The sequence below is a fragment of the Erinaceus europaeus genome, chromosome 2 (assembly GCF_950295315.1).
Source record: "Erinaceus europaeus chromosome 2, mEriEur2.1, whole genome shotgun sequence".
NCBI classification, from domain to species: Eukaryota; Metazoa; Chordata; class Mammalia; order Eulipotyphla; family Erinaceidae; genus Erinaceus; species Erinaceus europaeus.
In genome coordinates this window covers 42,588,276-42,606,054 of record NC_080163.1, presented here as the reverse complement: position 1 = coordinate 42,606,054, position 17,779 = coordinate 42,588,276, and the positions used below count along the sequence as shown (strand labels likewise).

Below are 17,779 nucleotides of genomic sequence, written 5' to 3'. Positions count from 1 at the left end.
CCCAGTTGGAGCCTCCCACTCCCCACCTGCAGGGGAGTCGCTTCATAGGCGGTGAAACAGGTCTGCAGGTGTCTTTCTCTCCCCCTCTCTGTCTTCCCCTCCTCTCTCCATTTCTCTCTGTCCTATCCAACAACAACATCAATAATAACTACAACAATAAAGCAACAAGGGCAACAAAAGGAAATAAATGAATAAATATTTTTTAAAAAAGAAAGAAAATGGTGATAGCACAGTGGTTGTACTATCTCTCCAGCCACACAGAATATATTTTCCTTTTCTTTCTTACTGTTGGTGACTAGAGAAAAGTCTGAGTAGGCTCATGTGATGAGATGCTCTTGACTTTTATCAGCTACTCAGCAAGTTTCCTCACCTGTGCTTCCTCACCTGGAGAATAAGTCAGTAATTGTACCTTATTTTATACAGATATGCCAATGTCTTCCTGCAGCCTGTTACAGATGACATAGCACCTGGCTACCACAGCATTGTACAGAGGTAAGCCATGATCTATTTGGTCTGCTGACTTAGCTTGATTGTAATTTGTTTAGTGCTTGTGGATTTTTGCTTTACACAGTAAATGTAAAGCAATTTTTTTTTAATGTATGTAAAGGTGAGCAAATGCTTCGGTGGTTGAATCATCAATGATACTCTAAATGGATTAACCCTATTTATTACTTTTCTCAGTGTTTTTTATACAGACTGACTGGTTGTTTTTTTTTTTCATTAAATGCATGTTTTGGGCTAAAGTGTTATCATTTGAGTCCTGCCAACTGATGCTGAAGGTTTATATGAAAAATTCTTGGGGCTGGCTGGTGGCACACCTAGTTGAGTGCAAATGTTATAATGTGGTAGGACCTGAGTTCAAGCCTCCAGTCTCTACCTGAATGGGGAAAGCTTTGCAGTGGTGAAGCATTACTGCAGGTGTCTGTCTTCCTCTCTTATTGCCTCCTTCCTTCTCAATTTCTGGCTGTCTCTATCCAATAAATAAATAAAGATTTTTTAAAAAAGAAGAAGATGAAAGAAAAGAAACTCTTTGGTAATTAAGCCGCCTTCCCCAGTTTGCTAGTTATATAGTTATATTTACCAGTTGCTTCTTTTTTTTTTTCAGACCCATGGATTTGTCAACTATTAAGAAAAACATTGAAAATGGACTGATCCGCAGCACAGCTGAATTTCAACGTGATATTATGCTGATGTTTCAGAATGCAGTAATGTATAATAGCTCAGACCATGATGTCTACCACATGGCAGTAGAGATGCAGCGAGATGTCTTGGAGCAGATCCAGGTATTTTGAGAATTCTTAATATTTTAGTTGTGGTCCAGGAGGTGGCATACTGTATAAATGCATTAGACTCTCAAGCATGAGGTCCTGAGTTCAATCCCTAGCAGCACATGTACTAGAATGATGTCTGGTTCTCTCTCTCTCCTATTTTTCTCATTAATAAATAAATAAAATCTCTGGGAGTTGGCCGGTAGTGCAGCGGGTTAAGCGCACGTGGCGCAAAGCCCAAGGATCGGGGTTTGAGCCCCCGGCTCCCCACCAGCAGGGGAGTCGCTTCACAGGCAGTGAAGTAGGTCTGCAGGTCTTTCTCCCCCCCTCTGTCTTCCCCTCCTCTCTCCATTTCTCTCTGTCCTATCCAACAACGACGACAACAATAATAACTACAACAAGAAAACAACTAGGGCAACAAAAAGGAATAAATAAATATTTTAATAAATAAAATCTTTAAAAAATATTTTTAATAAAAGTGAAATACAAACGATCAAAGGAAAAATTCATATTGCTATTAGGAAAGGGATCTTTTGTCTGTTACTGAGAATAGGCAACAGGAACATAATTCAGGAAGATAAAATTACTGGTTTCATGTTGATAAGAACCACGCTGATTGCACCACTGGCGCTTCGATTTGATAAGAGCTCTAAGAGAATATTGTACCTTTCTTAGACAAAAAAACTTCAGTTTTCTGATTTTTAAATGAAAATGTTATTTTAAAAAATTATACTATATATGGGGGGAGTTGGGCGGTAGCGCAGCGGGTTAAGTGCAGGTGGCGCAAAGCCCAAGGACCCTGGTTCGAGCCCTCAGCTCCCCACCTGCAGGGGAGTCACTTCACAGGCGGTGAAACAAGGACAATAAAAGGGAATAAAAAAAATAGCAGCTGCAAAAAAAAAAATTACATTATATATATGGAGTAAAGAATTGAGAAACAGTTTTTCTCCTTTCACTTTTGTCACAGATAACATACTTAAATTGTTCTGTGATCTTTGGCTTATCTATAATAGTTGTTTTTTCTATTCTTAGTCTTGAAGCATAGAGATTTTTTTCATTATACTTATTTATTTTCCCTATTGTTGCCCTTTTTTTTTTTATTATTGTTGTAGTTATTGTTGTTGTTACTGCTGTCGTCGTTGTTAGGGAGGGAGAAAGATACCTGTAGGCCTGCTTCACAGCTTGTGAAACAACTCCCCTACAGGTGGGGAGCCAGGGGCTCGAACTGAGATTCTTATGCCGGTTCTTGCAGCATAGAGATTTTTATCCTATATTCTAGTGTAATTATAACAAGCTTAAGTTAGGTGGTCCGGGAGGTGGCGCAGTGGATAAAGCAGCAGACTCTCAAGCATGAGGTCCTGAGTTCAATCCCCGGCAGCACATGTACCAGAGTGATGTCTGGCTCTTTATCTCTCCTCCTATGTTTCTCATTAATAAATAAATAAAACTTTAAAAAAAAAAAAAAAAGCTTAAGTTAGGACTACTGGGCATTTTCAGACTCTAGCATACACAACTATATTAACATTTTTTTTTCTTTATTGGGGAATTAATGTTTTATATTCAACAGTAAATACAATAGTTTGTAGATGCATAATATTCCCCAGTTTCCCATATAGCAATACAACCCCCACTAGGTCCTCTGAATCCTTCTTCGACCTGTATTCACCCACCCACCCCAGAGTCTTTTACTTTGTTGCGATATGCCAATTCCATTTCAGGTTCTACTTGTGTGTTTTTGTTTTTTTTTTTCCTCCAGGGTTATTGCTGGGCTCCGTGCCTGCACCATGAATCCACCGCTCCTGGAGGCCATTTTTTCCCCCTTTTTGCTGCCCTTGTTATGGTTATTATTATTGCCATTGTTGATACCGTTCGTTGTTGGATAGGACAGAGAGAAATGGAGAGAGGAGGGGAAGAGAGAAAGATAGACACCTGCAGACCTGCTTCACCGCCTATGAAGTGACTCCCCTACAAGTGGGGAGCTGGGGGCTTAAACCGGTATCCTTATGCTGGTCCCTGTGCTTTGCGCCACATACGCTTAACCCACTGCGCCACCGCCCAACACCCTACTTGTGGTTTGGTTGTTTTTTTTTCTGATCTTGTTTTTCAGCTTCTGCCTGATAGTGAGATCATCCTTCCATTTCTGACTTATTTCACTTAACATGAATTTTTCAGGGTCCATCCAAGATCGGCTGAAAACAGTGAAGTCACCATTTTTTACAGCTGAGTAGTATTCCATTGTGTGTATATATATACCACAGCTTGCTCAGCCACTTCTCTGTTATTGGACACCTGGGTTGCTTCCAGGTTTTGGCTATTACAGATTGTGCTGCCAAGAACATATGTGTACACAGATCTTTTTGGATGGATGTGTTGGGTTAACATATGATTTTTTTTTTTTTTTTTTAAACTAGAGCAGAGCACTGCTTACCTTTGGCTAAGGGTGCAAAGGATTGAACCTACGAACTTTGGTACCCCAGGTATAAGTGTCTTTTTTTGCCCTAATATGTTAGATTTTGGATGGGGGGGATAGCATAATGGTTATGCAAACAGATTCTAATGCCTCAGGCTCCAAAAGGTCCCAGATCCCAGGTTCAATCCCCTGCACCACCATAAGCCAGAGCTGAGCAGTGCTCTGGCAAAAAAAAAAGAAAAAAAAAAAGTTAAATTTCTAGTCAGTTAAGAATGCTATTTATAGAAGGATATTATACAGAGTTCTGTTTATAAAGCCTAAAATATCTTAATTCTTCTCTGTTAAATTAAGTTTCTAGGGCTAACTCTGTTTTTTCTCTCTATAGCAATTCCTGGCCACACAGTTGATTATGCAGACATCTGAATCTGGGATAAGTGCTAAAAGTCTTCGAGGGAGAGATTCCACCCGGAAACAAGATGCTTCTGAGAAGGTGAGGTGATCAAAATCTGTGTGCCATTGTTATAGTGCTGGAAGTCTGAACCATCCAAGGAACATTATGTTAATGGTATTACCAGGCTTTTATATCTCAGTGGGATATAAACATTTAAATTTTAGAATAGGGATTGTTTGTTCCCATTTAAATACTGAAGAAACTTATGACTGGAAGGCCCAGTCACATGGGAGGAATTGTGAGCTGAATGAGTGAATTATTCCTTTGGAAAGAGTGCTTGCAAGGTGAGGAAATAGCTAGAAAAAGTTGGGACCATTGGTTTTCTATTCCAGAGACATAATAGCCAGATTGCTTTTTTTTTTTTTTTTTTTTTAATCTCTTTCCTCTTGTTCTTGGGTTTGAAAATTTTGTCCTTGTGTGTGTGGTGCTTGTGTCTCTTTCCTGAGGTTTGGGGTGCTTGTGGCTGAGAGTTTCCATGGAACCTGATCAGTGTTTATTTGTCCTCTAACAGGACAGTGTCCCCATGGGCTCTCCTGCCTTCCTTCTCTCTCTCTTTGTAAGTATTGAATGGCTGCAAGGGATGGTGTTGCCACATACTCTCAACTCCTGCTGTGGGGTGGGTGGCAGAGGGAAATTCAACATGTAGACTCTGGCAGTGTCTTTAAGTTTTGTTTATGTAGGTCATTGAATAAGTTCTTTTGTGTTCCTGTCTCCGTGCATGTGTGTGTGTGTGTGTGTGTGCGCGCGTGTGTGTAGGTCGGTGGGGGTGTAGGCTGGGTAGAGACAATTTATGAGATCTCTTGGTTTAAATGAGGTATTCTTAGTCCACCTGCTCCTCACTTCATGGCTACACCTTTGCCAATTCTTATAAATAGAAGATTGCTGAGACCAGCAGCTATTAGCTGGCTTTTTTAAAGAGTATGCCATTTGGGAGTCAAGGGTATATAGCTCAATGGTATAGTATCATCATGGGTATGAAGCCCTGAGCTTGATCCCTAGTACACAATTCTCTTCCCCCCCACACACACACACAAAAATGTTCCTCATTCCCAAGGATACTCAGTGCAAAAGTCTCTTTTTCCTAATAAGTTGTAAGATTGATCCCTGCTACATAAATACTCAGTGAAATTTAATATTAAAATTTTAGTATCAGCAATCACTATGTACAGTGAAAACTAGAGATTAGTTTAATATATCTTGCTAATGTATTTTTATTCTTTTCCTCCATGAATTGAACAAGCCTCTTACTATACTGTGGATTATGAGGCTTTGAAGCATAATGTAATGAAAGTGCATCAGACTAGAAAAAGCAATCAAATCTTAAACACACTGGATTATCTCTTGTCAATTTGTTTTCCTCATCTGTGTAAGAAACTAATATAATGAATTACCTGTCCAGCCTACCTCACAGGGATGTTGTGAGGATAAAATGAGATAATAAGTATGGAACTCTTTTGAGGAGGGGGGATTAAAAAGTGTTACTCAAATGGAAGATGTTACTTTTATTTTTCCTATTGCCTCAAAGGCAACTTGTGTTCGTGAAGTCTGATAATTTTTAGAGTCCTTGCATATTAGAAATGCAAACTTGAGCTATCTCAGCAAAGTGTTCACTAGTTCATCTTGTCTACAGGCTTTAGCCTGTACCACAAACAGAACACTGTAATCTTCGTTCTTTCTTAGTGGTTTGCAACAGTGACTCTGGATCCCCAAGACTTGACTGACTGTTGCAAGGCTGGTTAATAGAATCTTTTATCTATTGAAGACAGCAAAATATTGCACAAGAGGAAGGAGCTCTGGGCTGCAGGGAGAGAACAGCAGATGGAAAGAAGTCTTCTGGTTGTCCTGATCTCATGGAAAACAGCTGTCAGGAGGTGCTAGGGAACTAGTGCCAGGGTCAGTCTGCAGGAAAGGCCTTTCTTATAGGGACCAACAGTTGGACAGGTATGTTAGCCAAGAATTTAATTCTCCATTGCACTTTCTGGCTTTCCCATCTTTTATTCTTACTATACTTTTGCATATAATTTGGACCCTGGGTGGGATGACTAATGGTCATTCTGTGGGACCCCAGATGAACTCCAGTGACCTTTGTGGTGGACTGGAACAGGATACTCACCTATGTATCCTCTCACAAACCACTGCCAGGTAGTCTGTAGGCCCTCTATGGGAAGATAGAAATAAGCCCCTCATTTTCTGGATTTTTCTGATCTCCCTTCCCTCTCCCCCTAGAACCAAATTCCCAGCATTTTTTATGCATCTTCTCTGTTAACCTTCTGGCCAACTCACTTGTGCTCCCTTTCTTTTCCTGTTATCTAGGATGGGGGAACCAGGGGTCGCCGCTGTGCCATTGAAGCTGATATGAAGATGAAAAAGTGAAGTCTCAAGAGTACTACCCTTGTTGAGCTGAACCTGAAATAGAAGTAAACGAGAAAGCTTGAGCTTGTGGGCCCAGTTCCCAGCAGCGGAAGTTACAGAAGAGGAGGTGCCTGGGCCATGGAACATGAGCTGAGAATATCTCTCTCAGAGAGCTGGAGTGGCATAATTGCCTGTTTTAGGGCAAAAATCATGAGCTGTGTTAATATCCTAATGTGTAGCTAGTTTGTACTGTCTTGTGAAGTGTACAGACTTAAAAAAAAAATAAGAACACCTGTGAACAGTTTCTGTATACAATAAACTGAAAGAAAACTCCAGACTTTGGTGTGTGTGTGTGTGTGTGTGTGTGTGTGTGTGTGTGTGTGTGTGGCTTGTGATTTTTGCATGATAACTATTCCATTATTTGTGAGAATGAGACTAAAAGTGCTCATAATATGAATTGCTCTAACTTAAGGTGAGACTAAATTTACCCTTGCTTTAAATGTGGTATTTTGCATTAAAGATTATATTAGCTTTTTTTGATAGAGAAAACTTAAACTTTTCAGAATTCTGTTTGTGATATTGTTTAGAGAAAATAAGGCATAAGCATAGGTAATACTGACCTTTATCTCAGGGATGTTTGTCTCAATACTATGTTTACAGATGTATTTCTAAGATAGTAAAAGAAATGGAAATTGTTTAAAGATTGTCTAGTACTTCAAGCCTTCTTGAGAACAACTGATTTAAGAAAAAAATCACTGGTCTTTTTGGCTTAAATAAAACCTTACATGTTTGTAAATGCCAAGGAGATAACAGTTTAATGAAGCGACAAAGTGTTCCTTCCAAAAGTTAGGAAGCTTTTGTGTGTTCAGTGTATGTTCAAAGTAGTGTGTAGCCAACATGCTTGTGATGTAAGCGCTAAAACAATTTTGTAATGAAAGGAGGTCCATTAAAGGACAGATTTTGGGTTGGTAGAAAAAGTAATGGATGACCTAGGGTAGTCAGTTTTCTTGAGAAAAAATATGAAAGGTAATTGGGAAGTGAACTTGCTGCCTAGGTATGAGAAGACTGAAAACAGGATTAAGAAAATGATGATGTTAAAATGATGATGTTAGTCAGGAGAATGAATTACAATAGTGAACTATCTTGCTGGCCCAGTATGTATTGGGTTGTCAGGCAAATCATGATGCATTTTTGCAAAGAAAATATGTTATGACTTTCCAAACAACACAATACTTAAAGGGAAATATTAATAGGGAAACAAAAGACAAGTGTTTATTGAAAGCTATAGAAGGGAGGGCAAAAACCAGAAGAGAGCAGTGTATTAAAAGCGAGAAAAGATACATTCAAAACTTGGGGTTGGGTGGTGGCACAGTTAGTTGAGCATACATGTTACTATGTGCAAGGACCTGAGTTCAAGCTCCCTGCACCACCACCCTGTCCTCACCTGCAGGGAGAAAACCTTCACAAGTAGTGGAGCAATGCTGCAGGTGTCTATCTCCCACTTTCATCTCAGTTTCTCTATCCAACAAATGAATAAATTGTTTTTAAAAGATAAATTCAAGACTTGATGGCTGCAATTTTTGTTTTGTTTTTTTAACCAGAGCACTGCTTACCTCTGGCTTTTGGTGGTGTGGGGGATTGAACCTGGGACTTCAGAGCCTCTGTGTTGAGAGTCTCTGCATAACCATTGTGCTATCTACCCCTGCATGATGACTGCAGTTTTTATTCTAAAAGTTAGATATATCTGACTTGAAGAATGTCTTAGACTTTAATAAAGATAGGTTGTAGAATAATTTTTTTATCAGAGCATTGCTTAACTCTGGCTTATGGTGGTGCAGGGGATTGAACCTGGTAGAATAAAATTTCAAAAATTAGAGAAATGTCCTTTGTCCCTTGAATGCATTATGTTGTCTTTGAATTTTAAGAGGTGATTTAGGGTAGAGAAATTCTGTTTTTTAAAAAAATTATTTGTCGGGGCCAGGTGGTGGTGCACCTGGTTAAGAGCACACATTACAGTGCACAAGGACACAGGTTCAAGCCCCTGGTCCCCACCTGCAGGGGGTAGCTTCACAAGTGGTGAAGTAGGGCTGCAGGTGTCAAAAAATAAATAAATAAATTTTTAAAAAATTATTTGACTCCAGGATTATCACTGGGACTCAGTGCCTACACTGCTCCTGGAGGCTATTTTTCCATTTTGTTGCCTTTGTTATTGTTGTTGGATAAGATAGAGACTCTAAAGAGGAGGGAAAGATAGTGGGAGAGAAAGGCACCTACAGACCGGCTTTACTGCTTATGAAGTGACCCCCCTGCAAGTGGGGAGACAGGGACTTGAACCTGAATCCTTACACTGGTACTTGCACTTAACTCCATGTGTGCTTAATCCTCTGTGCTACCACCTGGCCCCCTTTTTATTTATTATTGGACCAAGAGAAATTTAGAAGGGAGGGGAAGATAGAGGAAGAGATGAGGAGACACTTGCAGCCCTACTTCACCACTCATGAAACTTTCCCCCTATAGGTGGGGATCAGGGGCTTGAACCTGCATCCTTGAGCACTTAACCAGGTACACTACCACCTGGCTCCGGATAGAGAAATTCTGTATAGCTAGTTATGCTCCAGTTCTTTTTTTTTCTTTCTCTCTTTCTTACCATCAGGGTTATTGCTTGGCATCTGTACCAGCACAATAAATCTACCAATACTAGCAGGCTCCGCCTCCCCCTTTCTGGATAGAGACTGGTAGAGAGTGAAGACCCCAACACAAAAGCTCTTTTCAGTGCAATGGAAGCTGGGGTCAAACTGCTACTTTTGTTGTTTTTGTTGATTTTGGAGTATGAGGAAAGTCAAGTAAGAATAATTATTTGGGGGTGATGGGTGCAGTGTGTAACTATACCCTGTAATCTTATGATTTTGTAACTCACTATTAGTCACACATAAAAAAATTGGAAAAAAGAAGGAAAAAGTTATTTGGTAATGTCTATTATATATTTGACATAGGGCTTTTTCTTTATTCCCAATGACATCATTTCATTTGATAACTTCAGCTAGCTTTTATCCTTCCTAATGATGAGTACAAATAAATTTCTGGCCTCTTACTACCAAACTTGGAATATTGATTTGAGTGACATTAATACATGTTTTTTTCTGTATTTACAGATGGGGCATGAGTGGGTTTGGTTGGATTCTGAACAAGACTGTCCCAATGACTCTGAGTTAAGCAACGACTGCAGGTCTCTCTTCAGCTCATGGGACTCCAGTCTGGATCTTGATGTGGGCAGCTGGAGGGAAACTGAGGAGCCAGGGGCTGAGGAACTAGAGGAAAGCAGCCCAGGGAAAGAACCTAGTGAGCTGCTTGTAAGGGACGGAGTCAGTGAGGAATCTCAGGAAGAGACAGAGCAAGTCAGCCGTCAGAACCTCCTCCACTTTCTCTCTGAGGTAATGGGGAACAATCATGTAATAAGTTGGAAGTGTATCAACTATGAGAATGCTTACCCATACATATTTCTACTACTCATAATGTTTACTAAATAGAAGCTCCACAGTGACATGGGCAAAAAGTTCATTGCTGTGTCCCCAGAGCTTGATATTGATACAGAATATTTCTCAAGTTTGTGTTTTTGACTGCTCTAAGATCCAAGTCAGAATCCTGAGTCGTAGGAAAATTCCTGTATGCAATCCTGACTATAAATGAACTTGTATTTGTAGTTCATTCTGTCGCTTGCCCAAATCCTCCTTGTGGCTTAGAGGCAGTGCTTTATAGTGTTCCAATTACTCTGTTTATGGTCTGATGACCATAAATGAAACAACTGGACAGAATTTATCCTGAAACTGAACATACTCAGAACCTTAGACCAACATCAAGATTCAAGTTCAAGTGTTGCCTCTTCTCTGGATTGTCTGTGGCTGACAAAAGTTTTAAGAGTTATTAACATGAAAGAAGGTGAGAAAAAGCCACAGTACTGCTTCATGCAGTGCCAGCATTCAAACTCAAGATGCTATTGTTATTATTAATAGAGGCAAAAATTGAGAGGAAAGGGGAAGATAAGAAGACACCTACAGCACTGCTTTGCTGCTAATGAAACACAGCCCCCTGCAGGTGGGAATAGCATCTTGAACCCAGGTCCTTGTGCATTATAATGTATGCACTCTACTGAGTGTACCACCTCCAGCCTCTCTTTCAAGGTCAGCACTAACCACTGTACCTACTTCCCAGACCACTAGACAAAAATAATAAAAATGATCAGAATAGATTATTGAGATTTTAAAAATTAGAATATAAGCCCCTCTGAATAGACAAAATTCTGTTTTGTGTATTTCTAGGTCCCCAGTAACTAGTACCTGTGTGGATATAGATACTTGATACATTTCAAATAAAAAAAAAAATTACCATCTCAGACTTTGTCACAGTGGCAGTGTAATTACATGGCATTAATATATAAATGATTATTTTCATTAATGTTCCTATTCATCTAACAATAAACTGTGATTGCAGGTAGCTTATTTAATGGAGCCATTGTGCATTAGTAGCAAAGAATCAAATGAAAGCTGCTGCCCTCCATCTGGGACAAGACAGCAAGAGAGGAAGGAAATTGAAACTATTGAAGAAGGGCAGAACCACAGAGAAACTGAAGTGCTGTCAGCCAAGGTAGACCCCTTGGTAGCTGAGAAGTTGCTGGAAGAAAATGGAAAGCCAGGGATGGTCTCAGATCCCTCAAGTATTTATACAGTTCAGAAATTACCCAGAGAGAGTACTGAGGTAGGTGATTAGCTTAAGCCAGATGTCTTAAACCTAAATCCTGGTTTGAGCACCAGTTAACTGTGTAACCTATTAGGGAGTATTTTTAAATGTATGCTGTAAAATAAACAGTGCTCTACCACATAGATTTGCAATGATTTTTTTTAAAGATATTTTATAGTTAATTGTTTTAAAGAGATACACAGACCAGAGGACTGCTTAGCTCTGGTTTATGGTGGTGCTGGGGATTGAACCTGGGATATCAGAGCCTCTGGTATAAAAGTCTTTTGTAGAACCATTATTCTGTCTTCACAGACCACTATGAGATGTTTAAATGTAAGTGAGAATGAATATACCAAAGCATCACTCGGGCACAGGGAATGCCTGGGGTTGAACTTGTGACCTCATACTTGAGAGTCCAACGCTCCATTTACTACACCACCACCTAGGCTGTTGCTGTTGAAATTTTATTTTATTTTATTTTATTTTTTTGTGTCTTTTTTTTTTTAATTTAAGAAAGTATTAATTAACAAAACCATAGGGTAGGAGGGGTACAATTCCACACAATTCCCACCACCCAATCTCCATATCCCACCCCCTCCCCTGATAGCTTTCCCATTCTCTATCCCTCTGGGAGCATGGACCCAGGGTCATTGTGGGTTGCAGAAGGTAGAAGGTCTGGCTTCTGTAATTGCTTCCCCGCTGAACATGGGCGTTGACTGGTCGGTCCATACTCCCAGTCTGCCTCTCTCTTTCCCTAGTAGGGTGGGTCTCTGGGGAAGCGGAGCTCCAGGACACATTGGTGGGGTTATTTTATTTTATTTTAAAGATTTTTATTTATGAGAAAGATAGGAGGAGAGAGAAAAGAACCAGACATCACTCTGGCATATGTGCTGCCAGGGATTGAACTTGGGACCTCATGTTTGAAGAGTCCAATGCTTTATTGATGCACCACCTCCCAGACCACTTTTTTTTTTTTTTTTTACCAGAGCACTGCTCAGTGCTGGTTTATGGTGGTGTGGGGGATTGAACCTGGGACTTAAGAGCTTCAGGCTTGAGAGTCTCTTTACATAATCATTGTGCTATACCCCCACCCTCTGTTGAAATTTTAAATGAGATAATATAGAGTTGCTAGCATAGTTCTTGACTCATAATAAATAAAATCTAAAATGTTGTTAATGGGGTTGGGCAGTGGTGCACCCAGTTAAGTGCACATATTACCATGCACAAGCTCCCACTCCTCACCTCATGATCGGTGAAGAAAATGTGCAAGTGCTTACCTTTCTCTTTCCTTCTCTGTCTATCCCTCCCCTCTCAGTTTCTCTCTGTCTCCAGTAAGATATAAAGAAAAAATAAAAAAGGAGAAAGAAAAAAAGGAAAAATACCCACTAGGAGCAGTGGATTCATAGTGTTGCCACTGAACTGCAGTGATAACCCTGGTAGCAATAAAAAGAAGAGGGGGTGGAGAATACAATGCTGTTAATAATCAAAGTGTTAAAAATATAGTCTTCCCAGCCCCAACTCGTGGCTTGAGTCTGGGCTTCCCTAGACCCTGCCTCACCACCTCATCAATCCCCTTTCTCTACCACCATTGCACCCTGGTGTTGGCCACACTGGCCCCTGTTTACCTCCAGGGGAATATACATACATACATACATACATACATATTCTTTATTTAGAATTAGTGTATTGCAGGGCTGGGTGGAAGCACATCTGGTTGAATGCACATGTTGCAATGCGCAAGGACCTGGGATTGAGCTCCCAGTTTCCACCTGCAGGGGGAAAGCTTTGTGAGTGGTGATGCAGTGTTGTAGGTGTCTTTCTGTCTCTCTCCCTTTTTACCACCCTCTTCCTTCTTGATTTCTGGCTGTCTCTATCTAATAAATAAATAAAGATAATTTAAATTTTTTAAAGAATTAGTATATTGCTTTTTCTTGAGATATAAATCAGTTCTCTAACAAGTCACTAAGAATACATTAACCTAGGTATGGTTAAGTCACCTGTCTCTAATTTTTTTTTTAAATATTTTTATTTTAGGATAGAGATGGAGAGTTGAGAAGGAAAGAGGAAGTAGGGAGCGATAAAGACACCTGCAACACTGCTTCATCATTTGTGAAGCTTTCTGCACCCACCTTGCAGGTGGGGACTGGGGCCTTCCTTGAACCTGGGCCCCTACACATTGTAACATGCAAGCTCTACCAGGTGCACTAGCACCTGGCCTCCTCTCTAAATTCTTCTTATAGCTTAATGACTACCTTTTCTCATGCTGAGATCGGACTTCATTTATACCATGCTAATAAAATCACCAGTTCAAAACTCTGAAGTTTCCTTTGTTTCCTGGTATTCCCAGGGTGAGGTTCAGCACATACCCAAAGAAGAGTATCAGGGTGAAGGGTATGTGTCAGAGATGGAAGACCAGCCCTCTTCAGGTGAGTGTGACGATGGCCTCAGCATGCAGCAGACTCCTCTAGTGGATATCCTTTTCAGCCGAGCTACCTCCTCTAAACTGTAAGTATATATTTTTATCCAAGTTTATTAAGATTTATGATTTTATTTCTCTTTTTGCCAATTTGAATTTTTTCCATGAACACACATTACTTCTGTAAATGAGAGAGGAAGAAAGGAAGAGTTGGGAACCTAAAAGTAGAATTGAGGCCAGAGGTGGAGTTCAGTAGTAGAGTGTGTGCTTCACTTGTATGAGACCTGGGAGATAGCTCACCCAGTACAGCACACACCTTATTATATTTGAGGCCTGAGTTTGATCCCTGCCACCACAGCAACCTGGAATAGACTGTAGTGGTCCTCTCCCCTTCCTCCTTTCCTTTATCTCCCTCTCTAGTGGTCCCTCTGTATGTGAAATAAAGAATAAAAACTAATTGCATATATGAGACTGGGTTTGGTCGCCAGTACCACATACACTTGCAAAATAGAAATAGAGAGGGCCAGACAACAGCGCAGCGGGTTAAACACACATGGCGCAAAGCCCGATGATGGTCTTAAGGATCCTACTTTGAGACCTAGCCTCCCCACCTGCATGGGGGTTGCTTCACAAGCAGTGAAGCAGGTGTTCAGGTGTCTATCTTTCTCTCCCTCTCTCTCTGTCCTCCCCTCCTCTCTCAATTTCTCAGTCCTATCCAACAACAACAATAGCAATAGTAACAAGGGCAACAAATGGGGAAAATGGCCTCCAGTAGCAGTGGATTTGTAGTGCAGGCACTGAGTCCCAGTGCAAAAAAAAAAGAAAAAGAAAAGAAATTGGAGGCAAAAAAAATAGAAATTGAATCAAGTATTTAAAAAAACAAAAAACAGGTTGGGGCCAGGTGGTAGAGCACCTGTTTAAGCACACACATTACAGTGTGCAAGGACCTAGGTTCAAGCCCTGAGTCCCCACCTGCATATGAAAAAGCTTCATAAGTGGTGAAGCAGTGCTGTGTGTGTGTGTGCTTGTCTCCCTCTCTACCTCCCCCTTCCCTCTCAATTTCTGTCTCTATCCAAAATAAAAATAAAAATTAAAAGAAAGATAGAAAGAGAGAAAAGAAAGAAAGGCATCCGAATCAACTATAAGTAAAAAATGTGGTAGAGAGAAGGACGTGCAAACTTAGAATGGTAGTCCAAAAAGGCTCCTCTTTACTTTTCATTTTGTTGAGCATCCTTTGGACCATAGTTTTGAAGTATTTCTTCTTTATGAACTTTATATAGCTCTACTGAGTTTTCTTCAAGCTGTTGTCTTTCACTGAAGGCACTTTATTGTCTTCCCATTATATTTCATTGTTTAAATATTTATTTATAAATGAGAGGGATGGGAAAAGAGAGAAAGAACCAGACATCACTCTGGTACATGTGTACTGGGAATTGAACTCAGGACCTCATGCTTGAGAGTCCAACACTTTATCCACTGCGCCACCTCCCAGACCACTTATTTTTAACTTTTGGTGTTGTGAAAATGAAAAGTCTCTGGGTCCTTGCTGCCTGGATTCTGGGCTTTTCTCTTTTGATGTTAGTTTATCTGAACCACACACACATTTATTTACTGGTTCTCCCCCCCGCCCCATATGTTAATTTTTGTTGTGGTAGCAGCAAAACAAAGCAAGATCTGCTAGTCCACTGCCATCTTGACCAGAAATGTCCAGGGGTTTTTTTGTTTTGTTTTTATTAACTTTATTTATTGGATAGAGACACCCAGAAATTGAGAGGGTAGGGGAGATAGAGAGGGAGAGAGAAGAGACACCAGCAGCACTGCTTCACCACTTGTAAAGCTTTCTCTATGCAGGTAGGGACTAGGGGCTTGAACCTAGGTCCTTGAACACTGTAACATGTGCACTCAACCAGGTTCGCCACCACCTGGTTCCTCCCTTGTTTGCTTTATCTCTTAGGACTGAAATCATTCAGTATGCTCTTTTTATATAAGCCCCTTTAGTATTTCCTGTATGGCCAGTTTAGTGGTAATAAATTCTTTTAAATACTCTTGTCTTGGACACTCTTTAACACTCCATCAAACCTGAGTGATAATCCAATCAGATACTCTTTTTTTGTTGTGACTTTACTGTTGATGTAATAGGAAGGAACCATGAGTCTTGTCTAATCAGTCATCTTAATTCTATTTTTTTTTAAGATAGAGAAGGCAGAGATTGAGAGACCACAGCACCAATACTTCCTTCAATGAAGAGTGGGCTGGACAAAAACCTGGGTTGTGCACAAATCGAAGCAACAAATTATCCAAGTTAGCTATTTTCACTAGCCCTTAATTCTATTTATTTCAATATATTATTATTTATTTATTTATTTTAATGAGAGAGTTACAGAAATATAGACAAAAACCAGAACACTATCAGCTCTGGCTTATGATAGTGCTGGGGATTGAATCTGAGATCTCAGAGCCTCAGATATAACCCCCAATATTTTGTTTTATTTTTTTTTAAGATTCTATTTATTTATTAATGAGAAAGACAGGAGGAGAGAAAGAACCAGACATCACTCTGGTATATGTGCTGTCGGGGATCGAACTGGGTCCTTGCACACTAATGTGTGCACTCAACCAGGTGCATCTTTTTCTTTCTTTTTTTTTATTTTTCATGTGTTCGGGGATTGAACCTGGGTCCTTGCATACTAATGTGTGCACTCAACCAGGTACACCTTTTTCTTTCTTTGTTTTTTAATTTTGTAATTTAAAAAAAAAATTAAAATAGTTGTTTATTTTCCCTTTTTGTTGCCCTTGTTTTTTGTTGTAGTTATTATTTTGCTGTTATTGATGTCATCGTTGGATAGGACAGAGAGAAATGGAGAGAGGAGGGGGAGACAGAGAAAGGGAGAGAAAGATAGATACCTGCAGACCTGCTTCACCGCCTGTGAAGCGACTCTCCTGCAGGTGGGGAGCCAGGAGCTCGAACCAGGATCCTTATGCTGGTCCTTGTGCTTTGCGCTACATGGGCTAAACCCGCTGTACTACTGCCGAACTCCCTTTTCTTTTTTTTTTAAATGAAACAAGCCAAGAGCATCTTACCTTCATTTCTTTCATTTTTTTCTCTCTTTATTTGTTAATGAGAGAGAGGGAGAAAGAGAGAGGGAGAATCAGAGCACCACTCTGGCACTTGGGATGACAGGGATTGAACTTAATATCTCATGCTTGTGGTCCGGGAGGTGGTGCAGTGATAAAGCTTTAGACTCTCAAGCATGAGGTCCTGAGTTTGATCCCCAGCAGCACATGTACCAGAGTGATATCTGGTTCTTTCTCTCTCCTCCTATCTTTCTCATAAATAAATAAATAAAATCTTAAAAAAAAAAAAAGAAAAAACTCATGCTTTAGAATCCACTGCTTTATCTATTGCACTAGGCCCTGACACACATTTTCATACAAGTGGAAATAAAGAAAACAAGGAATTCTTTCTTTTTTTCCCTTTCTTTCCATCCTTCCTTCCTTTATTTTTTTCATCTTCTTTTTTGTCCACCTGGATTATTGCTGAGGATCTGTGCCTGTAGGAAGAGTCCACTGATCCTAGTAGTCATTTTTTTCTTTTGTTTTTTTAATAGAGACAGAAGTGGGGGAGGGAGGGAGAGAGAGAGAGAAAGAAATAAGAAGAGAGAGACTTATGTGAAGTTGCTAAAATTAGAGAAGGCTAAAAGAAAATATGTGGTGCTCAAACAGTCATACAGTATAGCACATAAAAGAAAATGAGGGTGTGAAACCTCAGATGTATAGACAGCCCATTTGAGAGAACAGTTTAGTGTGTGTAGCCAGGGAGATAGTTCAGCAGTAGAGCATAGGACTTGCATGCATAATATCCCAAGTTAGTTCCTTTTTTTCGGCACCTGCAGACATGCTTCACCACTTGTGAAGCGACCACCCTGCAGGTGGGGAGCTGGGGGCTCGAACTGAGATCCTTATACCGGTCCTTGCTCTTTGCGGCTGGACTCCCAGTTAGCTCCTTAATACCGTTTTTTTTTTTTTTTTTTTTTTTAAACCAGAGCACTGCTCAACTCTGGCTTATGGTGGTGTGGGGGATTGAACCTGTGACTTCTTAGCCTCAGGCATGACAGTCTGTTTGCATAACCATTATGCTGTCTACCCCC

At 40.2% G+C, this 17,779-nt stretch overlaps 1 protein-coding gene across 18 annotated transcripts in view; it reads left to right on the top strand.

Annotated features, from left to right (window-relative positions):
• BRD8 (bromodomain containing 8) overlaps positions 1 to 17,779 on the top strand; it is a 57,383-nt gene that overhangs the window by 23,248 nt on the left and 16,356 nt on the right. For 6 of the 18 annotated variants that reach the window (XM_060178743.1, XM_060178736.1, XM_060178730.1 and 3 more), the window contains 8 exons: positions 424 to 492; positions 1,106 to 1,283; positions 4,064 to 4,168; positions 4,641 to 4,685; positions 9,634 to 9,912; positions 10,970 to 11,233; positions 13,250 to 13,351; positions 13,563 to 13,720. In XM_060178743.1, coding sequence (XP_060034726.1) covers positions 424 to 492; positions 1,106 to 1,283; positions 4,064 to 4,168; positions 4,641 to 4,685; positions 9,634 to 9,912; positions 10,970 to 11,233; positions 13,250 to 13,351; positions 13,563 to 13,720 — 1,200 coding nt within the window. Of the gene's footprint in view, positions 1 to 423; positions 493 to 1,105; positions 1,284 to 4,063; positions 4,169 to 4,640; positions 4,686 to 5,809; positions 6,071 to 6,442; positions 6,817 to 9,633; positions 9,913 to 10,969; positions 11,234 to 13,249; positions 13,352 to 13,562; positions 13,721 to 17,779 lie in introns of those variants that run through there. The other 12 variants (XM_060178777.1, XM_060178771.1, XM_060178723.1 and 9 more) reach the window with 8 other exon arrangements.